The sequence below is a fragment of the Panthera uncia genome (assembly GCF_023721935.1).
Source record: "Panthera uncia isolate 11264 chromosome B2 unlocalized genomic scaffold, Puncia_PCG_1.0 HiC_scaffold_24, whole genome shotgun sequence".
Lineage (NCBI taxonomy): Eukaryota > Metazoa > Chordata > Mammalia > Carnivora > Felidae > Panthera > Panthera uncia.
In genome coordinates, this window is record NW_026057580.1 from 116031033 (window position 1) to 116055848 (window position 24816).

Below are 24816 nucleotides of genomic sequence, written 5' to 3' on the forward strand. Positions count from 1 at the left end.
ATTTGCAGTATCTTCTCCCATTCAAATAGGTTGCCTTTTAGTTTTGCTGACTGTTCCCTTTGCTCTGCAGAAATTTTATTTTGACGTAATGCCAGTAGTTTAATTTCGCTTTCATTTCCGCTGCCTCAGGGGACTTACCTAGAAAACCGTTGCCACAGCCTATGTCAGACCTTACTGCCTGTGCTCTCTTACAGGATTTTTACAGCTTCGGGTCTCACATTTAAGTCTTCAATCCATTTTTACTTTATTCTTTGTGTACGCATAAGAAAGTGGTCCCGTTTATTTCTTTTGCACGGAGCCGTCCAGTTGTCCCAACGCCCTTTGTTGAAGAGACTGTCTGTTTCTCACTGGATATTCTTCCCTACATTATCAAAGAGTAACTGACCATATAGTTGTGGGTTCATTTTGGGGCTCTGTTCTGTTCTATGGATCTGTATGTCTATTTCTGTGCTAGTGCCATACTGTTTAGATTACTACAGCTTTGTAATACAACTTGATGTCTGGATCAGTGATGCCTCCAGCTCTGCTTTCCTTTTTCAAGATTGATTTGGCAATTTGGGTTTGTTGTTTTTGTTTTTTTTTTTTTTTTTTTTTTGGTGTGTGTGTGGTTCCATATGAATTTTAGGATGTTTTTTGTTGTTGTTCTAGTTTTGTGAAAAACGCTGTTAGTATTTTGACAGGGATGATTAGATCTGTAGATGGCTTTGGATGGGATAGACATCTTAACAATATTTGTTCTTCTAATCCATGAGCATGGAATGTCTTTCCATTTCTTTGTGTGTTCATCAATTTCTTTCATCAGTGTTTTATCAGAGGATAGGTCTCTCACCTCCTTGGTTAGGTTTATTCCTAGGTGTCTAGGATTCTTAAAACAATTGTAGATTCTTAATCCTACAATTGTAGGATTCTTAAAACGATTCTTAAAACAATTGTAAATAGGATTTCTTTCCTGATTTCTTTTTCTGCGGCTTCAATATTTGTGTGTCAAAATGGAACAGATTTCTGCACGTTGATTCTGTATCCTGCAACTTTACTGAATTCCTTGATCAGCTCGAGCAGATCTTCCGTGGAGTCTTTCACGGTATCTGTAAATGGGAAAAGTTTTACTTCTTCCTTGCTAATTTGGATGCCTTGTATTCCTTCTTCTTCTCTGACTAGGACTTCAAGTATGAGGCTGGATAAAATGGTGAGAGTCCATCTTCGTCTTGGTCCTGACCTTAGAGGAAACAGTTTTTCACCCCTGAGTAGAAGGGTAGCTGTGAGTTTTTTATATATGACCTTTATCATGTTGAGGTGTGTTCCCTCTAAACCTACCTTCTTGAGAGCTTTTATCACGAATGGATGTTGTACTTTGTCAAATGCTTCTTCTGCATCTACTGAAATGTCCCCATGGTTTTTTTGTCCGTTCTCTTACCGATGTGATGCAGGACAATGACTGATTCTATTGCATCCCACTTGATTGTGGCAAATGATTTTTTTTTAATGTATTGTTGGATTTGGTTTGCTAATATTTTGTTGAGGATTTTTGAGTTTTGCATTTATGCTCATCAGAGATTTGGCCTTTAGTTCTCTTCTGTCATGTCTCTATCTGCCTTTGGTATCAGGGTAATTAACGTAGGCCTCGTCAAATGAATTTGGAAATTTTCCCTCCTCTTCCATTTTTTGGAATAGTTTGAGAAGAACAGGTCTTAACTCTTCTTTAAATGTCTGGTAGAATTCACCATCTGGTCCTGAACTTTTCTTCCTTGGGAGTTTTTTGTTTGTTTTTTTTTTTTTTTTTATTAGAGATTACATTTTATCGCTGGAAATTGGTCTGTTCGAAATTTTTATTTAAATATTTTATGGAGAAAGAGAGAGTGAGAGCAAGCACAGGGGAGGGGCAGAGAGTGAGGGAAAGAGAGAATCCCAAACAGAGGCTCAAACTCACGAACCATGAGATCATGACCTGAGCTGATATCAAGAGTTGGATGTTAACCGACTGGGCCACCTAGTCGCCCCATTCTGCTCAAATTTTCTATTTCTTCCTAGTTCAAGTTTGGAAGGTTGTATGTTTCTAGAAATTTATCCATTTTTTTCTATGTTTTCCAATTTGCTGGCATATAATTTTTTATAATATTCTCTTATAATCCTTTATATGTCTGTGGGGTCAGTTATTTTTCCTCTTCCATTTCTGATTTTGCTTTTTGAGCCCTCTCTCTCTCTTTTCTTTGATGAGTCTGGCTAAAGGTTCATCAATCTTGTTGATCTTTTCAAAGAACCAGCTCCTGATTTCACTGATCTGTTCTATTGTGAGTTTTTTTGTTTTTGTTTTTTTTTTAAATTTCGATTTTGTATATTTCTGCTCTAATCTCTATTATTTCCTTCCTTCTACTGGTTTGGGGGTTTGTTAGTTCCCTTTCTAGCTCCTTTAGGTGTGAGGGTAGATTGATTATCTGATATTTTTCTTGCTTCTTGAGGTAGGCCTGTACTGCTATAAACTTCCCTCTTAGAACCACTTTTGTTGCATCCCAAAGATTTTGGACCTGTCTCTTCTCTTTTTTGATGCCAGCCATTCTAGCAAGAGCTGATACCTTATTGTTGTTTTGATTTCCATTTCCCTAGTTGGTGATGTTGAACATCTTTTCATGTACCTGTTGGCCATTCCTATATATTCTTTGGGAAAATGTCTACTTGGGTCCCTCGCCCAGTTTTAATTGGATTATTTGTTTCATGTTTTGTTTTTGTTTTTGTTTTTTCTTTTGCTGTTGACTTACATGAGTTCCTTATATATTCTGGATATTAACCTCTTATCACACAGATGGTTTTACCATTCATAGGTTGTCTTTTCACTGGTGAGTTTTCCTTTTGATGTGCAAAGGCTTTTTAGTTTGATGTAGTCCCACTTATTTATGTTTGCTTTTGTTGCTGTGCTTTAGGTGTCCTATCCAAATATTATTGCCAAGACCCATGTCAAGGAGCTTTTTTCCTATGTTTTCTAGAAGTTTTATGGTTTCAGGTCTTACATTTAAATCTCTGACCTATTTTGAGTTAATTGTCATGAATGGTGTAAGACAGAGGTCAAGTTTCATTTCTTCCCATGTGAATGTCCGATTTTCCCAGCACCATTTAACGAACAGACTGTCCTTTCTCCATTGAGTATAACTGACTCTACTGTGAAATATTAGTTGACCTCATATACTTATTCATTTCTGAGCTTTATTCTGTTCCACTGGCCTATTTTTTTTTTATGCCAGTATCATACTGTTTTGCTTAATATATCCTGAAATCAGAAAGTGTAATTCCTCCTGTTTCATTCTTCCTTCTCAGGAATGTTTTGGCTATTCAGTCTTTCGTAGTTTCATATAAATTTTAGGTTTGTTTCTTCTACTTCTGTGAAGACATGCCATTGGAATCTTGATAGGAACTGCGCTGAATCTACAGATGGCTTTTGGTAGTATTGACATTTTAACAGTATTAATTCTTCCAACTTACACATACAGGATAATCTCCATTTACTTGTGCCTTCTTCAATTTCTTTCGTCAGTTGTCTTGTAATTTTCAGACCAGAGCTTTCACCTCCTGGAGCAAATGTATTCCTAAGTGTTTTATTATTTTTGATATTACTATAAATGACATCACTTTCTTTTTTAGATAATTTGTTGTTTGTGTATAGAAACAGTACTGATTTTTCTATATTAATTTTGTGTCCTGCAACTTAATTGAATTCATTGATAAGACCTAATAATAATTTTTTGGTGGAGGTCTTCAGGACCTTCCGTATATAAAATCCTGCCATCTGCAAATAGAGACATTTTACTTCTTCCTTTCCAATCGGATACATTTTACTTCTTTTTCTTGCCTAACTCCTCAGGCTAGGACTTCTGGTACCATATTGAATAGAAGTGTCAAGAGCGGACAGCTTTATCTTGTTCCTGATCTTAGAGAAAAAGCTTTCAACCTTAGCATGTTATATAATTTACTTAGGATGGAGGGACTGGGTGAAACCGGTCAAAAGTTACAAACTTCAAATTATAAGGATGTAATGTACAACGTGATGACTATAGTTAACATTGCCGTATGGTATATTTGAAAGTCACTAAGAGAATAAATTGTAAACTTTTCATTTTGTGCCCCCTGTAGAAACACTAAGTTCCATTACAACTGAATTCATGTCCAGTGCTTAGCAAACGCAAAACACGCAGTAGATAGTTGGTGACTTTTAGTAAAATGAATGCATTTTAAACCAAAAATGATGACCCTGGGACAGAAATTGAGCTGTGTGTTTTTCTAGACCCCACCAACTTCCTATGTAACAGTCTTAATGACCAATGATAACATATTAATGAGGGAGAAGCAAAATGCAGGAAAAAGCCAATAAGGGACTGGGAAATATACATTGTTTATTATACCTTGCAATGGAAAAGTAATCAAACAAGCAGAGGATAATTGGTATAAACTGAATTAGAATGACTGAAACCTGGGGAAAAACCTTCCATACGAGAAACTCTAGAAATTCCTTTTGATGTTTACTCTATTTCTTTTTTATTAAAAAAGCAACATATACAAGAATATAAACTGATAAATCCCCCAAATCCAGAAACTACAATGACATAGTTCACTAGCTCTTCGTCTACACAATTATATATATGATTATTTCCTTGTAAAAGATGGCACTATATCCTGTTCTGCAACTCACCATGCTTCAGTGAAGCTACCAATTAAAACACCTATTTTAGGGTTTTTTTTTTTTTTCCACTTTTCCTATTACAGTCAATGCGGAACATGAATAACCAGTTAAAATGAGAGCAGAAAGGCAAAACATTTTAACACTACCTTCTCCCCACTCTTAAAATATGAAAAATATTCCAACCCTCCCTCCCAGGCTATCCCAGAAGCACACCACAGCAAGCCCCACAGCCCTGCCTTGGATCCTACCAGCCAACACCAGCACCGCGTTCGCTCTAGCACAGGCCCTCCGTGCCCAGGACGGGGGCTCTCAAATGTTAAACTTGCACTAGAATTACCTGAGGGGGCTTATCAAAACACAGATTTTAGGTCCCACTGCAGGAGTTTCTGACTCCGGGGGTTTTGAGCGAGATGAGGCCTATGGCATTTCTAACTAGTTCCCGAAGGATGTCCACGGTGATGTGGGAATCCCACCAGAGAATCGGTGGCCTCGATGAAGAACCAATGCCCACAAAGAGCCTTCTCAATCTGCACACCTCTTAGTGGCCTCGGTTCTCCCAGCATGGTCCTGAAAACCCACACTGCACCACTCAACACTGGATTACACAGCCTCGGTTGCTGTACTCTCACAGTACCTTCTTTCCACGCCAGGAGATTACGCGTCCCTCAGGGACGGTACACGCAAGGAACATGGCTCCTGTGACTCACCAGGACCCCGGGACACGGCAAATAGATGCATCTGCTTAATCCACAGGCCCCACCTGACTGCCTAAAAGCAAATGATGTGCATCTTAAAATCTCGAGCAAATTTATTTCTAGTAAACATTTCTGTTTGCTAGACATTGGGCTACATGTTTTCCAACATCCACACCAACAAATCCTGAAACGATCTTATTCTCTGATTATGTGTTTATTATCTGTGTTCTCCTATCAGAAAGTGACCTTCGAGGGAGCAAGTTTTTAGCCCTTGTTCTCTAATTACGTTCCCATAGTAGGTACTCAGGATTTCATTCATTCATTCATTCATTCATTCATTCGAGAGAAAGAGAACACAAGCATGAGAGAGGGGCAGAGGGAAAGGAAGAGACAGAATCCCAAGCAGGCTCTAACCAAGATCATGACCTGAGACGAAATCAAGAGGCGGACTCTCGACCGACTCAGCCACCCAAGAGCCCCTCAAGAAATACTTGCTAATCGGCATACTGAATCACTGGCTAGGGAAATGAGTAGTATCTGCTCACATTCCAGCTACAACTTGGCCACTCAACTAGAAATTATTATTCAATCTTCAATCAAATAAGCTAGATCACTGTGAAACGTTCGGGCAGCTTTTAAAAAGTAGATTCAAGGGGCGCCTGGGTGGCGCAGTCGGTTAAGCGTCCGACTTCAGCCAGGTCACGATCTCACGGTCTGTGAGTTCGAGCCCCGCGTCAGGCTCTGGGCTGATGGCTCGGAGCCTGGAGCCTGTTTCCGATTCTGTGTCTCCCTCTCTCTCTGTCCCTCCCCTGTTCATGCTCTGTCTCTCTCTGTCCCAAAAATAAATAAAAAACGTTGAAAAAAAAATTAAAAAAAAAAAAAAAGTAGATTCAAAAAATGAGAAATGGTTATACCACTCATCTCTCACCAGTTTTCATTTGGGTTTTAAAAACCTGTGGTAAGTAAAACATCAACTTAAATGTTGAAATACATTCTGTTAAGTAGATGCGATGATTTTAATTCAACATCCTTTTCTATTACATGGACCATCAGAAAATACGATTTTTACTCAAAGAAACACCGATGAAAATAAAGTACTTTCAAAAATCCGCTATCTCATAACATTTTCGTTCATTAGAATCACTTCTAAACAAAATTTCTGCCGGGGAAATGCAGTAATGATGTCGAATGTACAAATAATGGCTGCCGGTGGTAGGAACTTTACAGATACTGCAAAAACTGCTTCCGAAATCAATCTAGCTTGTAACAAAGCTACTAAAATTATTGGAACTAGTTTCATAATCACTAACAATGTGTGATGACCTGAATTCATCTTTAAAATTATCAAAATCCCAATCAACTTGATTAGATTGCTACAGAGCCCAAACACTCTCAAAAAGAATATATTAAAGATACACCTTTGCACTAAGATGAACAATTAACAGAATTAATGGGATACATCAAGTAACTCTTTGCAAATGAACTTTATCCCCCTTCTAGTAACCAGATTGTGAACTTATGATTATTTATAATGCAAATCAAGGCATTCAACACATTTTGTTTCCATTCCAAAAAAGAAAATAAAAAGACTGAGATATGAAATTTCTACGTGAAGACGTAACTTCCATAATCGACACAAAGCAATTTCAAGGAGAAGAAAGTGCACAAAATGAAGTTCCAAGTGAACCATTTCAATGATGTGGGTTTTTCCTGACTCATGATATGGACTAATAGTTAACACATAATTTATTAGTGTCCTACTTACTAAAACCTTCCAACATTGCATGCCTTGGCAAACTAATTCATGCCCCATTAATTTAATATCCCACGACATTATAAACACTAGCACAGAAACCATCTGTTACACGCTAAGCAGGACTAATGCTCCCGAATCTGCATTTCAGGCTGCATATAGTGGGTTTAGGGGACAGGATGGAAATCTCACTAATTCTAGGTAAGAAGTATTTAGTAGTTTTATTTGAATGAAAATTGTTCCATCTCTAGAATCATGGAGAGGTGAAAAATATGGAGTAACTCCATCCTCTGAGTAAAAAAAAAAAAAAGGAAGCCATTCATGTATTTGTTGAAAATATTTAAGGCAGCTGACAGCACCAATGTTTTCATTATTAATTATTGGACATGTACGGGTACCCTGACGGTGAGATGGTCTGCTATTTAATATTTCAGACATATAAACACAGTAGTAACAAATTCTTGGACATAAAAGACACTGCTACTCATGATTCTTAAATGACTTGGGTTCAATCAATCGCCCTCTTGAATACCAAAAAGCTTCCCTTTAGAATATCACAGTTACGTTTGGGGGGTTTTAAACAAAGCCCATGTATTTTAAATATTATTCTAATACCAGGAGATGCTAAATACAGTCATACTGACTGTACGTACGTTTTTACTAACGTAGAACTAAGCTTTTTGCATTAGAAGCCAAAAGGGGACATCGCTGAGAGTCCAAGTAATTCAGGATTCTTCCCGAGCATAACTGAAATACTGAAATGGCATTAGGGACGTCAAACTGTGTTCCGTCTTGGAACCTTCCCACCGGAAATGCAAAGGGTAGGATCTTCATCGTATCCTAACGTTGATTTATCACTTTGATAGTTCTGCCTTGATACTTGTGGAGACGTTAAATAGTTTAGTAATCGGAGTCTTGATGAGTACCGGCTGGGCCTGTCAAATTTCCAGTGCGTAAAAATTAACATGAAGTACAAATTTTAGTAAAACAACTCAATTCATGACCTAGGTAACTTTGTTTTCTTCCTGAAAGTTTTCCCAAATCAAAGTATGGCTGTGAGTTACGGGTACAGTCCCCGATACTTTCAGGGAATATTTATGCACTCTCTAAATGAGAACCTAAAGTTTTAAAAGAAAGAACCCCTACCGCCAATTCCCGGCATCGCTTGAAAACCAACTGTTTGGGATTTTGGATCCGAGGTCCGCCTCCAAAAGGCAATTTGCCTCACAAGTACAGATAGAACTCTGCGCATTTAAAATGCAAATGTTATGAAAGCAGGAAAATCAAACTGAGAACAGTAACAGTACAGACTCTGAAAATGTCAATCTCTGAAGACACTGGGGGGTTCAGCTTTCCCCAACCCCCTTCTCTGCCAACACAAAGCAGAGCGATTGGCTGTGGGGCGGACCCCTCTGCAGACCATCTGGCTCAGAGCCCCCCGGGCCTGGACTGTGTCCAGCCTCGGTCAGACTAACCGGAAGGAGGCAGAAACTTACGACTCTCTTCGACTGGTCTGAGCACCAACTCCCCGGAAACCTAACCATCTAGAATCTCAATAGCGCTTTACACAGTTTGCTACCTACACGAAAAGACAACGCACCGGGCAGGATTTACCAATCACAGTATAGAATCCCTTCCCTCTGGAAGCCTTCCAGCGAGCAGGGGGAGACAGGAAGAGCATGAAAGTAGTTCTGGTTCCGGGCACAATACTGACAACTGGTGGCCACTTGGAGGTTGAGAAGCCAACCCTCCTTTGTTCGTTCATTCAAGACGTTTAGAGCGCCCCTCCCCGCTGCATCGGGGGTGCTGCCGGCGAGGGATACACAAGTAACTGCGACTCCCGCGGCCAGTGCCCCCCAGGGGCTCACCGGTACCGCCCGGGGATCACCCTCGATCCCCAGCAAGGGAAGGCGGCCACGTAAGCCTCGCTCGCTGCCGGCAGACGTGGACGGTCAACACCCGCAAAACCCCCGGACGCTACAGCCGCCCTGGTCACGCAGACCCGGTGCACGGGGAGTACCGCCGCGGGGCAATCGGCCCCCCACTCCGTCTTCAGCTTCTCTGAGCACCGCACGAGCAAGGCGCTCGAGAGAACAGCACGTGCACGAAGGAACGCCAGCGGTTTGGACAGCGTGACGTCATCGTGACGTCATCACGACAAAACCGCTTGCAAGCAGCGTGCCAGCCGGACGGGGGAGAAGCAAACGTCATCTGTTATTCACCCATTCGCTTAAATCTGAAATTTCCCAGATGGCCTTTCTCGGAACGGAGTACCGTACCCCTTCACGTGACCTCCCCGTGGCGTAGACCATTTCCACACGAGGCCGGCTTATCCGTGGTTGAAAAATAAGCTACGTGAGCGTTTACCGAGTCCTTGTGCATAAAGCACGGTTTCCCTGCGTCCGCTTTCTCTCACTAAACTGACACAAAGGGAAACAATCCGGACAGGCCCGACTTTCAAGAATATTCTCCCAGAACTTCTGTCTCTCACGCTTTCTGTTCCCGGGTCTGGCGTGGAAACAGAAATACCCCCCCCCCCCCCCCCAAAGCCCTCTCCACAAAAATGTCCTTCCTCCGAGCATTTCCCACGAAGCCCCCTTGGAAGGAAAAGAAGGCCTCGCTGAGGAGAACACAAAATTTTAAAAAGAGTGAGGGCGCGATGGAGAAGAGACACAGGCTTCAGCCTTAATCCAGAATCACACACAAGACACAAGGACCCGGAACTGGCTTTCAGTAGTCCCGCAAAAGTGGGCGGGGCTGTCCTCAAGCCACGCCCACAGGGCTAGCCCTAAACCTGGGTTGCCATCGGCTGCAGGGGCTGCGTCCTGAGTCGCGAGATGGTTCTCCCTGTTGGAAGGGGTGCAGGGGCCCAGCCGCCCGCCCACCGGCAGGCGCACAATTAAAGGTTCCTTTGCAGTGTCTCCACCCTAAGCTGCGCGCAGCCTGTCTGCAGGGGCCCCACCGCTAGAGGGAAGCCCCAGGTCACACGCATTCAGCTTCTCTTGGTTCCTGATCCCAGCAGTGGTCCTGAGCCCTCCGGGGGCCACCAAGCGAGATGGCCTCTGTGTAAGGACAATTTTCCCTTCAGGTACAAGGGAGCACTGCTTCAGCTCCACTCTGCTATTCTCAATAATCATTTACCTCTTGAGTGGATGTACTCAACAGTTCAAAGTAGTATTGGATTGACTAGTACAGAAAACAGATTTGAAAGACACGGAATGGCACATCCAAATAGTTACAAAAATCTGAGGGTCGTTTAACAACATCACTGTAACACTAAGACGCGACGCAAAATTTGTCATCTTCTGAGCCCTATACTCAATTTCCCATCTCGTAAACATCCCTTATTCTGGCACTATATTATTATCCATCATTATATAGCAAGTTGATGAAATCTGCATCTTTATATGAGGTGCCTTAAGCACAACTCAGTCATACGTTCAAAGCGTCAAACATCTCAGACTGCTTCCAAACGTCTGAGGTATGTTATAGCTGAATATGCCACATCAAGCTTTGTTCTCACTATTAAAAGCTGTGATTGTTTTGAAAAAAAAAAATGCTACGTTTATTTCTGCAATTTATTTCTATTTCTCTCTCCCTCTCAATCCACACACACATACACAGACTCACGTACATGTACTTTAAAATCTAATTTGTGTTTCAATGTCAAAAGCTCTCTTTTGTAAAGGTTTCTTTATTATAAAAACTCTGCAAGAAAATTATAGAAACTTTGAAAATTAGAGGAAACTCAGCCCAAGGAGCCTACGAGGGGCACAGATCTAACAACATAACATCTTAATAGTGATCATTTATAAGCTTTAATTATGGCATTGTTACACTAAATAAATTTCCAGAAAAATAGCATATATTTGTTTCTAACATAAAAGTTCTTCATAGAGTCGAAATCATATGTAATATAAATTTCTACTATAAGAAGAACATTCTGGGAAACACGAAGTCTTATTTGGCCAAACATAAATTCATTTAAAACTATGCTACAATATTCAAATCCAATATATTAACACGTGTTCAACTTGGGAGGAAATTTATTTCACTTCCCATCCTTTTGAGTCCACATTTCTTTTGTCATAAATATAACAGCATCTTAAGTTCATGAGTGTGAACAAAATGTCTAATGCAAAGTCAGGAGTTCTCTTCCTACTGTGTCCACATGAAAATTATTTAATGATTTCTCTTTGCAAAATGCAGTAATATAAATACGTTTTTGAAATATAAAGAATATTTGTATAATCACTAATAATAATTGCTGAACAAAATCAAGGCTAATATTACCTTCTGCATTTTCAACATGTCATATCCAAATAAATTTTCACAAGTCCTTTGCCAAGCTTTTGTAGCCAAGGATCTTACTTCAGTGGATTTATTTCCTCTCATTCTAACTTCTTTTATCTTTTGAAACACAGTAAAACTTTTACAGAATGAAAAATGCTAATTCTGTCTACTTTATACTTTCTAGCATGTACTAAACACTCGGTTTTGTTCGTTTGTTTTTGTCGCCGTAAACTAGAAAACAATCCCCGCTCGATCCGAATGAGATCTTACCTTCTGGTTTGTTGTTTTTCCTCTTGAGCCATTTTTCTACGGTCTCGGCACTAACACTTTCAGATACAAACTCATCCAACACCTGGGGATGAAGGGAAAGATACGCCTTCACTTTTTCATCTGTCAGACCTGTGAAAGAATTAAAAAGACTAACATTAACCTGGATGACACCTCTGTGAGCATCAAACATATAGAAAAATGGCCCGTTATGCTAAGATTGACCTGAAACATAAAAAGAACATAAAGATGTGTACACATACATGGAATATTATTCATCTGCAAAGAGGATTTAAGTCCTGATACATGTTACAACACAGGGGAAACCCCGAACACAGTAGGGTAAATAAAAAAACCCAAACACAAAGGAGAGATATCCTCTGATTCCACTTCTATGAACTACCTAGAACAGGCAAATTCACAGAGACAATGCAGATTAGGAGTTACCAGGGACTGAGGGAGGGGAGGATGGGGAATTTGCTACTTAATCAGTTTCCAGGGAAGGCAAAGTTGTAGAAGTAGACAGAGGTCATGGTCACAGTACACACGGGGAGTATAATTAATGCCGATGAATTATACATTTGAAATGTTCAAAATGGCAAGTTTTAGGTTATGTATATTTTGCCAGTATAAAAAAAAAAAAAAACAGTAAAAATGGCAAAAGTTAAAACTTCAGCAACTTGAAACTACAGACATGGGGCGCCTGGGCAGCTCAGTCGGGTAAGCGTCTGACTTCAGCTCAGGTCATGATCTCACAGTTCCTGAGTTCAAGCCCCGCACTGGGCTCTGTGCTGACAGCTCGGAGCCTGGAGCCTGCTTCGGGTTCTGTGTCTCCCTCTCTCTGCCCCTCCCTTGCTCGTGCTCTGTCTCTCTCTCTCTCTCTCTCTCTCTCAAAAATAAATAAACATTAAAAACAATTTTTTTAAGCTACAGACGTTACATCACGTTACACAGCTGCTTTCCAACAGCACCTTTCAGTGTGTACTTGGGCCGGCACTGTGCTCCCGTGCTGTGCAGGGAAGCCTTACCAAGCACTCAGATCTTTCTGGAAATAGTAACCACTGCTTCCAACACTCAAGGTGAGTGAGACTCTAGGAGGGGAAGTGAACAGGAGAATATAATATGCTGGTACGGTTGAGGTGCTAAAAAGGTGTTCGCGGCACAAATTCACATCTTTCGTTGTTCACAGCACAAAGTATCCTTTCTCTCAGGGGCCCAAAATCCGATGGTATTAACAACAATCAGCTCAGGATGATCAACAACCGTTCCCTGCCATCCCATGTTATGTGGTCAGTGTCAGTGAAATCAATTTTCGGTCTGATAACAACAACTGTTGACTATACACACGGGATTTTCAGGCAAAGTGCTTTTGCAAATTTTCACGTTGAACATACAAAATCGTGTGTTGTGAGACTGGTGCTTCGTGCCGGTACGCCATTCATCAACCAACTCCAAATCACAGACAGGCTATCAATAATTGTAAATCTGTGACGGCAATTATTTTTCACTACCGTGTCCCCTCTGTGAATTACTCAATAAATTACCATCCTTAGGGACAGTCAGATAAAAAAGGAAATAGAAAATTGTACTTTCGGTGACCAAAAGAAGAAAAGGAAGCATATCCTTATGACTCCAGGGAATAAGCTGCCTGTTCCCTACCGTCAGACCAGCCACAGAATTAACATGTGTTAATTAATTCTGCTGGGGACTAAAGTCACAACCCCTACGATGCTTCGATGCTTCGAGAGAATGGTATAGTCGAGAAGGCAAATAATTTCTTCAATGAATTCACTACTAAAACAGTCAATTTACGCTACAGACAGACGGATAGCTACGGATGTATAATTACACAGTTGTATTAGACAAAAGAAAACTCGGACCCTGTCTGGCCAGGGGGCAAAAGAGTCCCCGTGATGTAAAATTCAGTTTGCGAAGTTCTACCAGGTGCTGAAGATAAGACTTAATAAAGTGAGAGGGGGCTCTCCTGACAGAATAAATCACAGTCCCCAGGTACAAAAGGCACAGGACGTTGAAGTGAACGGACGGCTGACTTGACCTCCAAGAAGACACACAATGCAAATTTCACACTCTCTTCAACGGTGTCCTTCGGTCCTTCACAGCGGTTCATGTCTGACACTTGCTTCCTTCCTAAAACTTCATCACTTTTGTGACTGTTCTTGTCCCAACTTCCTATCTGCTCCTTACTTCCGCTTTCTCCTCGCTCATCTAGGACGATGACAGCAAAATGTGAAGCAGCAATCCTAATGTATTTTTGATCTCCGGTCCCTGGACATTCTTCCATCTGGACTTAAAACTGAGTCACCTCCATCCCCTTCTTCCCAAAGTGGTTTCAACTCTCAGCTCTCCTCTTTTCTGCTACCAGTGCTCCCCAGCGTCCCAGAGACCCAGGCTGGAAATAGAAAAGTTGGCACTGACTCATTCTCCTTGTGGTCTCCGTTCATCTTACTGCACTACGATACCCATCCTGTTTGCTATCTTGCGTATCACATTAAAGGGCTTGTGTCTAAAATATACAAAGAACACTTACAACTCGACAAGAAGAAAACAGGCAACCGAATTAAAACGGAGTCGAGGATCTGAACAGACATTTCATCGGAAAAGATACAGATACGATAAATAAGCACATGAAAAGATGCCCATCTGTCCTTCGTGAAGTGAGGTTAAAAGTGAGATCCCACTATATACACCTGTGAGAATGGCTAACGTTGGCAAAACAGACTATCATTTTTGGCAAGGATACGGGGCACTAACATTCCTCATTCGCTGCTGGTGAGAATGCAAAATGGGAATGACTTTGGAAGACTGGCAGCTCCTTATAAAGCCAGATACGAGCTTAGCGTGTGACCTGGCACCCACACTACCAGGTGCTTAGCCGGCTGACCTGGACACTGACGTCCCCACAAAACCTGCATGTGAACGCGGACAGCAGCTTTATTCACCACCATCCCAAACGCAAGGTGCCGAAACGGTCTTGCAGCAGGGCAGTGGCGCCTCCGCACAATGAGATATTATTCAGCGAAAGAGAAAACGTGCCAACGAGCCACGAAAAAACATGGGTTAGGCCTCGACGCGTATTGCTAAGTGCAAAGGACTAGTGCGCAAAGGCTGCGTGTTGTGTAATTCTAATCATACGATGCTGTGGAAAAGGCCAAACTACAGCCGTTGAGAAGAGAGAGACCCACGGCTGCCAGGGCTGTAGGGAAGGGAGAAAGACGCACAGGGCATCTCTGCGGGTGAGAAAACTACCCCACATGACACTCTGATGGTGAGGGAGGGCGCATTCGTCAGAACTCACAGATGTAGTAAAATTTTAAGAAAACATTTGGAAAAGTCAGGCTGTCTAATGGGAGGCAGCATACGGCCAAAGAATCTAAATGCATTACAAATGTATGAAACAACCTCAGCAAGGGAGGAGGGGGGATCAGGTGCTGAGCTAAGTAACTTCAGCAATGAGCGGAGTCTGTAAGACTAAAACCAAAGGAAATTCCACGGGGTCCAGGTACTCGAGTTGATCGAGTTATGCCACGTGGGTAGAATTTAACAATTCTCACCCCACGAGTCGTTTATCCCGGAACTGAACAATTAAATAAGTGCATGGTGGGAATGAGGCTTCTCAGCGGTAGAGTAAGCAAGAGGAGGAGTCTAGAATGATCTATGGGATAACGGATTAGAGTTCGACACATCAGTATGGACTCCTACTTAAATGAACACAGGCAGAGATGGTTACACATTCAAATACTGGTAGGTATGCTCTATATACACTCAGGTCAGTAGATATACATCCATTTGCTCGTTAGGTTAGCTGTGAGGGCCTAGAGGCAACAATAAGCCAGTACCCACACGTTCACGTAGCACCCAGATCTTTGCTTCTAATACCACTCCCCAATAAAAGGAACCACAGCTCCTTGGAGAAATGGCCGAGTCTAGGAGCAGTACACAAAATACGTAAGACGAGCCGTAAAGTAAGGGAGTATACACAAAACGATGGGGTATGTCAAGGATACAAAAGCTGATTGAAAGAGTTCCCAATTATTAAAACAGGGAGCCATTTGAGTAGCAAAATAAAGCCCTGGATTATAATCCAAAGAGTGAAATAATAACCCTTCCTAGAGTCTGAATGTTTGTGTGCCATCCTCCAAACTCCTGTGTTAAAACCCTAATTGTCAAAGGTGATGGCGTTAGTGGGTGGGGCCTCCGCGAAATGCCTCAGCCATGAGGGTGGGACCTCAAGAACGGGATTCTCGCTTCGTAAGAGGCTCCAGAGACCCCTGGACTCTTTCCACCGCGTGCAGACACACGAAGCCCGTGACCTGAAAGCAGGCCCTCACCCAACCAAGCAGGTGCCATGACCTGAGACTTCCAGCCTCAGAACTGTAGGCAATAAATTTCTGTTGTCTAGACGCCACCCAGTCTAGAACACATTAGCCTGAATGGACTAAGACGGCCCCAGAGTCCATGCTGATATAAATAAATGCCTGAATAAATAAACAGAGAAGAACAAATAGCCCACTCAGAAGAATCCAAACAATCTACGTAGACACTCTGCCCTTCAGGAGGCAAAGGATAACTCCCCACTCCTTGACCCTTCTTTTGTATAAATTACTCAAAACTAAAATTTTAAAGATCAGTTGAGTCATAAATGAGTTACGACGTCTAAGTAAACATCTAGGCTAAAAAAGTTCATCAAATCCTGTATTCAATTACGGAGAAGGAATGACAGGTCACACACACACCATTTTGGCTGGAAATGCCATTTAGAATTCCAAAGAGTATCACCTGGCTTTACCTCTCAAAGGTCTCAAAAAATCGGAGTACAATTTTCTTCCCAAATTACCAATCACATCTCATGAAAATAACTACCTCCTTCAGCAAGAGGGGCACCATGGTAGCGGGAGGCATTATGGCCTGGCGATCAAAAGTACAGGCACAAGTTAGCTTCCTTTTCTCACCTGCTGACCCGGGCAAAGTGCCTCACCTCTCAGCCTGGCTTCCTATTTGCACGGGAATGAGATTCAAATGGGAATGGGAATAATAACAGAATCTACCTCATGGATCATTACAACGACTCAATAACATAATTAATTCATAGACACCATTTTTGCCCGGTCCATTCAAGAACGGTACCAAAAATGCTGTTTTTTTACCTGTATGAAGCCAATGTTTACATTTGTCTAGAGGCTCTAATCACAGGCTTGTAACGTTTCATTTCTCTAACATTAAAACTCCAGATTTTCTACAACTTCCATTTTTTACAATATTTTACTTTTAGGTAATCTCTACACCCTCCGTGGGGCTCAAACCCACACCCTGAGATCAAGAGTTTCACACTCCAACTGAGCCAGCCAGGCACCCCTAACCTTCCATTTTTATCGTAGCATTTAATGTATACTCAAGGCCCTTAGCCATCAAAAGCAACCTCCCTCACTTTTTTTCTAACATTTTATCCACCTTTACTTGCTATTAACATCCAATTTTGCAAAGAACCTTCGGGCCAACACAGGACCAACCCAGAGTAAGACACTGAAATAACAACTCTCCACTCTTGGAAAGTGGTACATGTATGGATGTTTTGTTTGGTTTCTGACTTTGGTTTAATGTTTCCATAGCTTCCCATGGCCTGTACGTTCCGCTTATGTCAAAAAAAAAAAAAAAAAAAGCTATTGTTTTTTTATTTGTTTGCTTTTGTTTTTTGCCAATAAATCCAGTGAAAGCCATAAGGTTAGCCCAGGGCGGTCCTTAGCACACAGTAGCATCCAACGATTACAAATTTGCCACCAAAACTCCACACGAGGAATCACACAGATTACAAGTAACATGCAATTTTGAAACAATGTACATAAAAAATACTTCACGGAGCGCCTGGGTGGCTCGGTGGGTTAAGCAAGCAAAGCTTGATTTCAGCCCGGGTCATGACCACGTTTGTAAGACGGGGCCCCAAGTCCGACAGCATGGAGCCTGCTTGGGATTCTCCGGCAGGGGTGCTGAGGGGCAGAGGTTGGGGCAGGGGTGCAGACAGAAGGGGAAGCACAAAGACCCTGACACACTGAACGTGCACACGGAGTTAGAGACCGCTGGATGAATTTCCTTATTTCCATACCGCCCACCGAAGACGCCACGAAGGATTGCAACCTAAACGAAACCAACACGAAAACAGCAGAGTGGGTCATGGAACGGTGAGCTGGAGCACTGAACCTGAAGGCAGGTAACAAAGAGCAAAACAAAGACTGATAAGGAGATTTGTAAAGACAATCGATTCTGTGGCCGGTGGTAACTGAGCCAACAACCTGAGGAACAGATAAGGAACAGCTTCCTTTCGGTGCCGAGTAACTCTTCTCAAGAAACAGACACACAGGTAGAAGCCACAGGGATTCCTCCTACTTCGGTATTTTATTAGGGGACCACAGGGTGATAACAAAAAGGATTAGCTTCGCTGTGTTTCCATCAGTGGTAATGCAGAGTATCAGGGACGAAATGCTAAGATCAGCCCCATTCATTCTTCATCTTTTTGTAAACCCAGTACCAAGACTACTTTCCTTCATCTCAGCAGAAATCTCATCAGAAAATCTTTCTCGGGGCGCCTGGGTGGCGCAGTCGGTTAAGCGTCCGACTTCAGCCAGGTCACGATCTCGCGGTCCGTGAGTTCGAGCCCCGCGTCAGGCTCTGGGCTGATGGCTCGGAGCCTGGAGCCTGCTTCCGATTCTGTGTCTCCCTCTCTCTCTGCCCCTCCCCCGTTCATGCTCTGCCTCTCTCTGTCCCAAAAATAAATAAAAAATGTTGAAAAAAAATTAAAAAAAAAAAAAAAAGAAAAAGAAAATCTTTCTCATCTCATCAGAGATCTCAGAGCCTCTCATTATACCACCCTTTTGGTTACTGCTGTCTGCAACCTACAAGTTCAGTTTTTTCCAATGGAGACCCCGTATCTGTGTGTGTGCGCGTGTGCACCCATGCACACACTCACACACACACACTCACACACACACACACACACACACAACCACACAAAAACACATAATGGGCTCTCATGTCCTCAACACCCAGCTTCAACAATAATCAACTCATAGCCAGTATTTTCCATCTGTGCCCCCCACCCACTCTCTTCTCATATAATTTTGAAACAATCTCATGCATCATTTCAATACGTTCATAGATGTCAACGTCTATCTCTGAAAAACAACAACTATTCTAACCACGAATGTTATCATCACACGCACGGAGATATTAGCCATTATTTTTAATACCACCGACATCCAGCTGTTGAAGTTCCTAGTTTTCACTGTTTGTTTTAAGTAGCTTAAATGAACCCAGACCCAGGTAAGGTCTATATGCTACAGTTGGAGTTCTGTGGTATTTTCCCGAGGTCTCTCTTATCCCATCTATTTTGTTGTCCCCATTATAATTTGTTATTGTTGAAAACACATCTTTTGTTCTATGCTTTTCTACAGTCTGTGTTCATCTCACTGTGTCCCTATGGTGCTGTCTAGCATGTTTATCTGCTCTTTGCATTTCCTGAAAACTGAAGTTAGATCTAGAGACAAACTGAGGTTCAATTTGGGGGGGAGGGGCGCGGGGGGGGAGGGGAGGCAAGTTTCAAAGTGGTGTTGTGCTCTTCTGTCAAAAGGCTTATACCATCTGGCTGTCTCCCTGTCTGCGACATCAGCAGCATCTATGATCCAAGAGTTCCTAATTGGTTAGGGCTTGAAAACGGTGGTTTCCTAATTCTGGAATGCGTTCTTCATTTATTAACTGAAATATCACAAAGAGAAACGTCACCTTGTTAACTATTTAGTTCGAATAAACAAGACTGGGTAAAGGCTTAATTTGTTCCCCTTTGTTTACAATTTTCACAGGGAATTGGTTCAGTAGCAATCTCTTGTAGGTGAGCAACTAACAAAAATAGCATTAGTACGAAATCACAGATTTGAAAACATCTGATCTGTTTCTTCAGCTGTAGTTACAGGCCTAAGTTGGAGAGACTGAGGTTTGGTTCCGGACCGCCACAACAAAGCAAGTATCTCAACCTCGACGGCTGCTGACCGATCAGTGGCGGACACTGGCCGATCAGAGTGGTGCACGCTGAAGGCTAGGGCGCTGGTGTCCATTTCAAATGTAAAATAAGATAACAATGAACTTGAACTCTTCCTTTCACAGATGATTTTTCTGCAGCACGCGATTCTGTTTAATAGCATTCTACCACAGAACTTCTTTCAAAATTTGAGTCAATCCTGGGGCGCGTGGGTGGCTCAGTCGGTTAGGCGTCCGACTTTGGCTCAGGTCATGATCTCACGGTCCGCGAGTTCGAGCCCCGCGTCGGGCTCTGTGCTGACAGCTCGGAGCCTGGAGCCTGCTTCGGATTCTGTGCCTCCCTCTCTCTCTGCCCCTCCCCTGCTCACGCTGTCTCTCCCGGTCTCTCAAAAATAAATAAATAAATAAACAAATGTAAACAACAACAACAACAACAACAAAAACATTTGAGTCAATCCTCTCAAACCTGCCACTGCTTTATCAACTAAGTTTATAGCATATTCGAAATCCTCTGTTGTTGTTTCAACAGCCTTCACAGCATCTTCACCAGGCGTAGGGTCCATCTCAAGAAACCACTTTCTTTGTTCATCCATAAGAAGTAACTCCTCACCCGTTCAAGTTTCATCATGACACTCCAGCCATTTAGTCCCATCTTTAGGCTGTGCTTCTAATCCTAGTTTTCTTGCTATTTCCACCATATCTGCAGTTACTGCCTCCACTGAAGTCTTGAACCCCTCCAAGTCCTCTATGAGGGTTGGATCGACTTCTTCCAAACTCCATTAAATACCAGTATCAGACTGGTATTCTGATCTCTTCTCATGAACTATGAATACTCTTCATGGCATCTAGAATGGTGAATCCTTTCCACAGGGTTTTTAGTTTACTTTGCCCACATCCATCAGAGGAATCACTATCTACGGCAGCTACAGCCTTAGGAAGTGTCTTTCTTTCTTTCTTTCTTTCTTTCTTTCTTTCTTTCTTTCTCTCTTTCTTTTTTTAACGTTCATTTGTTTTTGAGAGACAGAGAAACAGATAGGGCACGAGCAGGGAAGGGGCAGAGAGAGAGAGGGAGACACAGAATCCGAAGCAGGCTCCAGGCTCTGAGCTGTCAGCACAGAGCCCGACACCGGGCTCGAACTCACGAACTGGGAGATCATGACCTGAGCCGAAGTCAGAAGCTTAACCAACTGAGCCACCCAGGCACCCCGGAAATGTATTTCTTAAATAGTAAGACTCGAGGGTCAAAACTACTCCTTGATCCATGGGCTGCAGGATGGATGCTGGATTAGCAGGCACGAAAACAACATTCCTCTGGCTGTCCATCTCCATCAGAGCTCTTGGGTGACCAGGCACATTATCAATGAGCAGTCCTATTTTTTAAAAAATCTTTCCCTGAGCAGCAGGCTTAAAGTATTCAGTAAACCATGTTGTAAACAGACGTGCTGTCATCCAGGTTTTGTTGCTCCATTTGTAGAACGTAAGGCAAAGCAGATCAGTACATTCTGGAGGGCCCTACTGATGAAGCAGAGAAGCAGGAAAACGTTCACCGTCAGTCCAGAAGGCTGACCTATGTCCTGCACAGGTCCCGGAAGGATCAGATACACCCTGGCGGCTACATCCTTAAAGCATCTCATGACTGCCTGTCCAATAGCCTCACCAATAGTTCACATCAAACTGACAAGCACCAGGGAAATCTTGCAAAAGTGGTTTTACAAGTAGAAATTCAAAAAACCATTTACGATCTAATACCTCCCGCACGTCCTCTCCCACTCGAGCATGGAACCACCAGCTTCACGCAGCCAGGGCAGCTCTTTCTCCCTGTAGGTCCTGTCCTCATGCTACTTAAATTAACTTCCTAAACTGCACCCTACAACGTTTATTTATTTTTGGGACAGAGGGAGATAGAGCATGAGCAGGGGAGGGGCAGAGAGAGAGGGAGACACAGAATCAGAAGCAGGCTCCAGGCTCTGAGCTGTCAGCACGGAGCCCGATGCGGGGCTCGAACTCACGGACCGCGGGATCATGACCCGAGCCGAAGTCGGACGCTCAACCGACGGAGCCACCCAGGCGCCCCCCTAAATTGCACCCTGAAATGTCGTAAGGATTCTTTCCTGAGACACCTGGGTGGCTCCGTCGGTTAAGCATCCGACTCTTGATTTCCGCTCAGGTCAGGAGCTCACACTTGCCCAAGTTTGAGGCCCCGGGTCGGGCTCTGCACAGAGCCCACGTGAGAGCCTCCCTGTCTCTGCCCCTCCCCCCCTCCTTGCACTCTGTCTCTTTCACAATAAATAAACTTAAAAAAAAACAACAACACAAAACTCTTCCCTGACCTTCTTGAGCATCAGGCTCAACGGAAATGCAACACTATGATTTCTGGAACAGTAAACGGGCATCGGCCTGAAGCCGGGCACTGACTTCTTTCAGCTACAACAGTCCACGATGGCATCTGCCTCCAACAGAAGGCACTTTTGTCTACATTGAAAATCTAGACTTAGCGTAGCCACCTTCGTCAATCATCTCCGCTCCATCTTCGGGATGATTTGCCGCCTCACCTGGACCTCTGATGTCACGGAGGCGGCTTGTCTGCCGATGCCTCGTGGACCGGCCCTTCCGGCGTCAGACCCTCCTCCTGCAGCTTCCTCACCTCTCTCGGCCTTCAGCAAAGTCCAGAGAATTAAGGCCTCGCTCTGGGCCGGTCTCGGCTTAGGGGAAACAGGGCTCGCTCCATCTATCCAGGCTACGAGAACTTTCTCCATTTCAGCAATAAGGCAGCTTCGCTCGCGTATCATTTGCACGTTCACTGGAGCAGCACTTAGTTTCGTCCAAGAACCTTTCTTTTGATTTCACAACGTGGCTCCCTGGTGGATGCGAAAGGCCCAGCTGTTGGCCCTTCTCAGCTTTCGACACGCCTTCCTCAGGAAGCGTCACCGTCTCTGCCTTCTGATGTGAAGGACGTGGGGCTCCACCGTAGGGTGTGGGGTACCTGGCCTCATTTCGATCCTGCCGTGTTTCAGGGGCTCGCGAGGCCCCCAGAGAGGGGCACACAGGGAACGGCTGGTCCGTGAAAGAGTCGGAAAGCGCAGTTATCGAGTAAGCGGGCCACTGCACCCGGGCGCCCTCCATGGGGCCCCCGAAACAGTTACAACGGTAACATCCTGATCACCGTAACAAACACGATAATAACGAGAAAGGGTGAGGTAGGCCAAGAATTGCCAAAACGTGCCACAGGGACACGAAGCGAGCAAGCGCCGTCGGAAAAACGGGAAACGTGCCGGATGCGGCATCGCCACAAACCTTCAACTCGTACAACAAACAAACAAACAAACGCATTCTATGTGAGGCACAATAAAACGAGGTGTGCCTGTAAACGGGTCGTCACCCTCGCACTGTAAAAGCGGAAAATGAACACAGACAAGTAGTTGGATCCGTTTTCTACTGGCCACGGGGCCAATAATGGAGGTGGGAACAAAGATAACAAGCCTAAAAACGCGCTTTTTCTTTTTTAATGTGTATTTGTTTCTGAGGGAAATGAGCGAGTGAGCAGGGGAGGGGAGAGAGACAGAGGGAGACAGAGGATGACAAGCGGGCTCCGCACCATCAGCACAGTGCCGGACGCGGGGCCTGAACTCAGGAACCGTGAGATCACGACCGGAGCCGAAGTCAGACCCGAAAGTGGCTGAGCCCCACCCCGGGGCGTCCTGAAAACTCACCTCTTAAAGCACAATTGCCCCGTGTCTTCCGTTCTCTCCTGTCTGATCTTAACATATTTTAACAGGATCACCACCGACTAGTGTCACCCCCCAATGTGCAATTATGTCACACGTTTTAACTCAATTTATAAATTGAAACACCTGACTGCTCAATCTGAGGCTTTGATAAGAGGGTGGGAAGAAATTCTGGGAGCAGAAACGGCCCGAGTCATGGGCTAGCCCTGAAAATTGGTCTAATCTGAGCCTCTGCTGTCGCCCACGCTCCCTCCTTTCCTTACAGGTGCGGCCCCTTCCCTGCCGTGCTCTCTGCCTGGCTAGGGGCACCCAGCCAGTCTAAAGGCACCTTCCCGGAGACCTCTCACTAGGCACCCCTTCTGCGCCCACTGCCCTGCTCCATGAGCCCTCCCTCTAGTCGCTCTGACACTCCAAGGCCTCGGCCCATGCTGGAACCCTCCTTTTGGTTAGCGTGATCTTATAAGCTGCAGCCTCTCCAAGGAGACAACCAGCTCCACGAGGGCAGGGACTGATGTTCCGACGTCAGCTACGTGGCACGGCCCCCGGACCCTGACCGTCCACCGCTGTCCACGCAGCACGGTCCCGGGCTCTGTGCGGAAAAGACAACACGGGGGGCCCGAGACCGCTCCCGTCCTAGAGGCCGCCGGCGGACCCCGAGAACGCGGCTCTGCAGCAGCACCGAGGGCCCCCGTGCCCGGGATGCCGGTGTGGACAGCACAGTTGATGCCCAACACCCGTTCTCCTTCCAGGAGTCCGCAGGTGTGGACAGTGCCAGGGGGAGGGTGCCTATGCGACCAGCCCCAGGAAAAACACGGAGTCCCAAGTCTCTGTCGAGTCCTCCTGGTAGACGGCACTTTACATGTGTTGTCACAATTGTTGCTGAGGAATCCGAGCTCCCCGTGACGTCCCTGAGAGAGGACTGCTGGCCGCACAGGCCAGGTCTCCCGGGTCGTGGCCTCGTGCACCTTCCCCTTGCCGATGTTGCATCGTCTGCCCTTTTGCCGTAAGAAATCTTAACCGTGAGTATGACCGCACGCTGCGTCCCGGAGTCACCCTCGCAAGTTACGAAAGTTACAAAAACCGTCTCGGGAGCGCCCGGCACAGGACCACGGTCATTAAATGAATTAACCAGCGAGTCATTCTTTGTCTTGATGTGACCTCCCAGAAGTGCAGATGTGTGTGCTCGAAGCCGTGCCGAGTCCTGCAAGATCACGTCCCGCAAGGTGCGTCCAGGCCTGTGTCCAAGGGTCCAAGGAAAAGACCCCTCCTCCTGGCAGCCCACTGCTCCTACTCAAGTTCCCAATCTTCCTTGAGACCAGATGAGAGTCTCTCTTTCTCTAGCACTGTTTCCTGTTTCTTTTTCCATCCAAACAG

The 24816-nt window shown here is 44.2% G+C and overlaps 1 protein-coding gene across 7 annotated transcripts in view; it reads right to left on the reverse strand.

Annotated features, from left to right (window-relative positions):
• The window catches only part of PDE10A (phosphodiesterase 10A), a 595277-nt gene that overhangs the window by 153286 nt on the left and 417175 nt on the right, over positions 1 to 24816 (reverse strand). For 5 of the 7 annotated variants that reach the window (XM_049654571.1, XM_049654575.1, XM_049654578.1 and 2 more), the window contains one exon: positions 11678 to 11806. In XM_049654571.1, the coding sequence (XP_049510528.1) occupies positions 11678 to 11806 (129 nt within the window). Of the gene's footprint in view, positions 1 to 8714; positions 9416 to 11677; positions 11807 to 24816 lie in introns of those variants that run through there. The other 2 variants (XM_049654572.1, XM_049654579.1) reach the window with 2 other exon arrangements.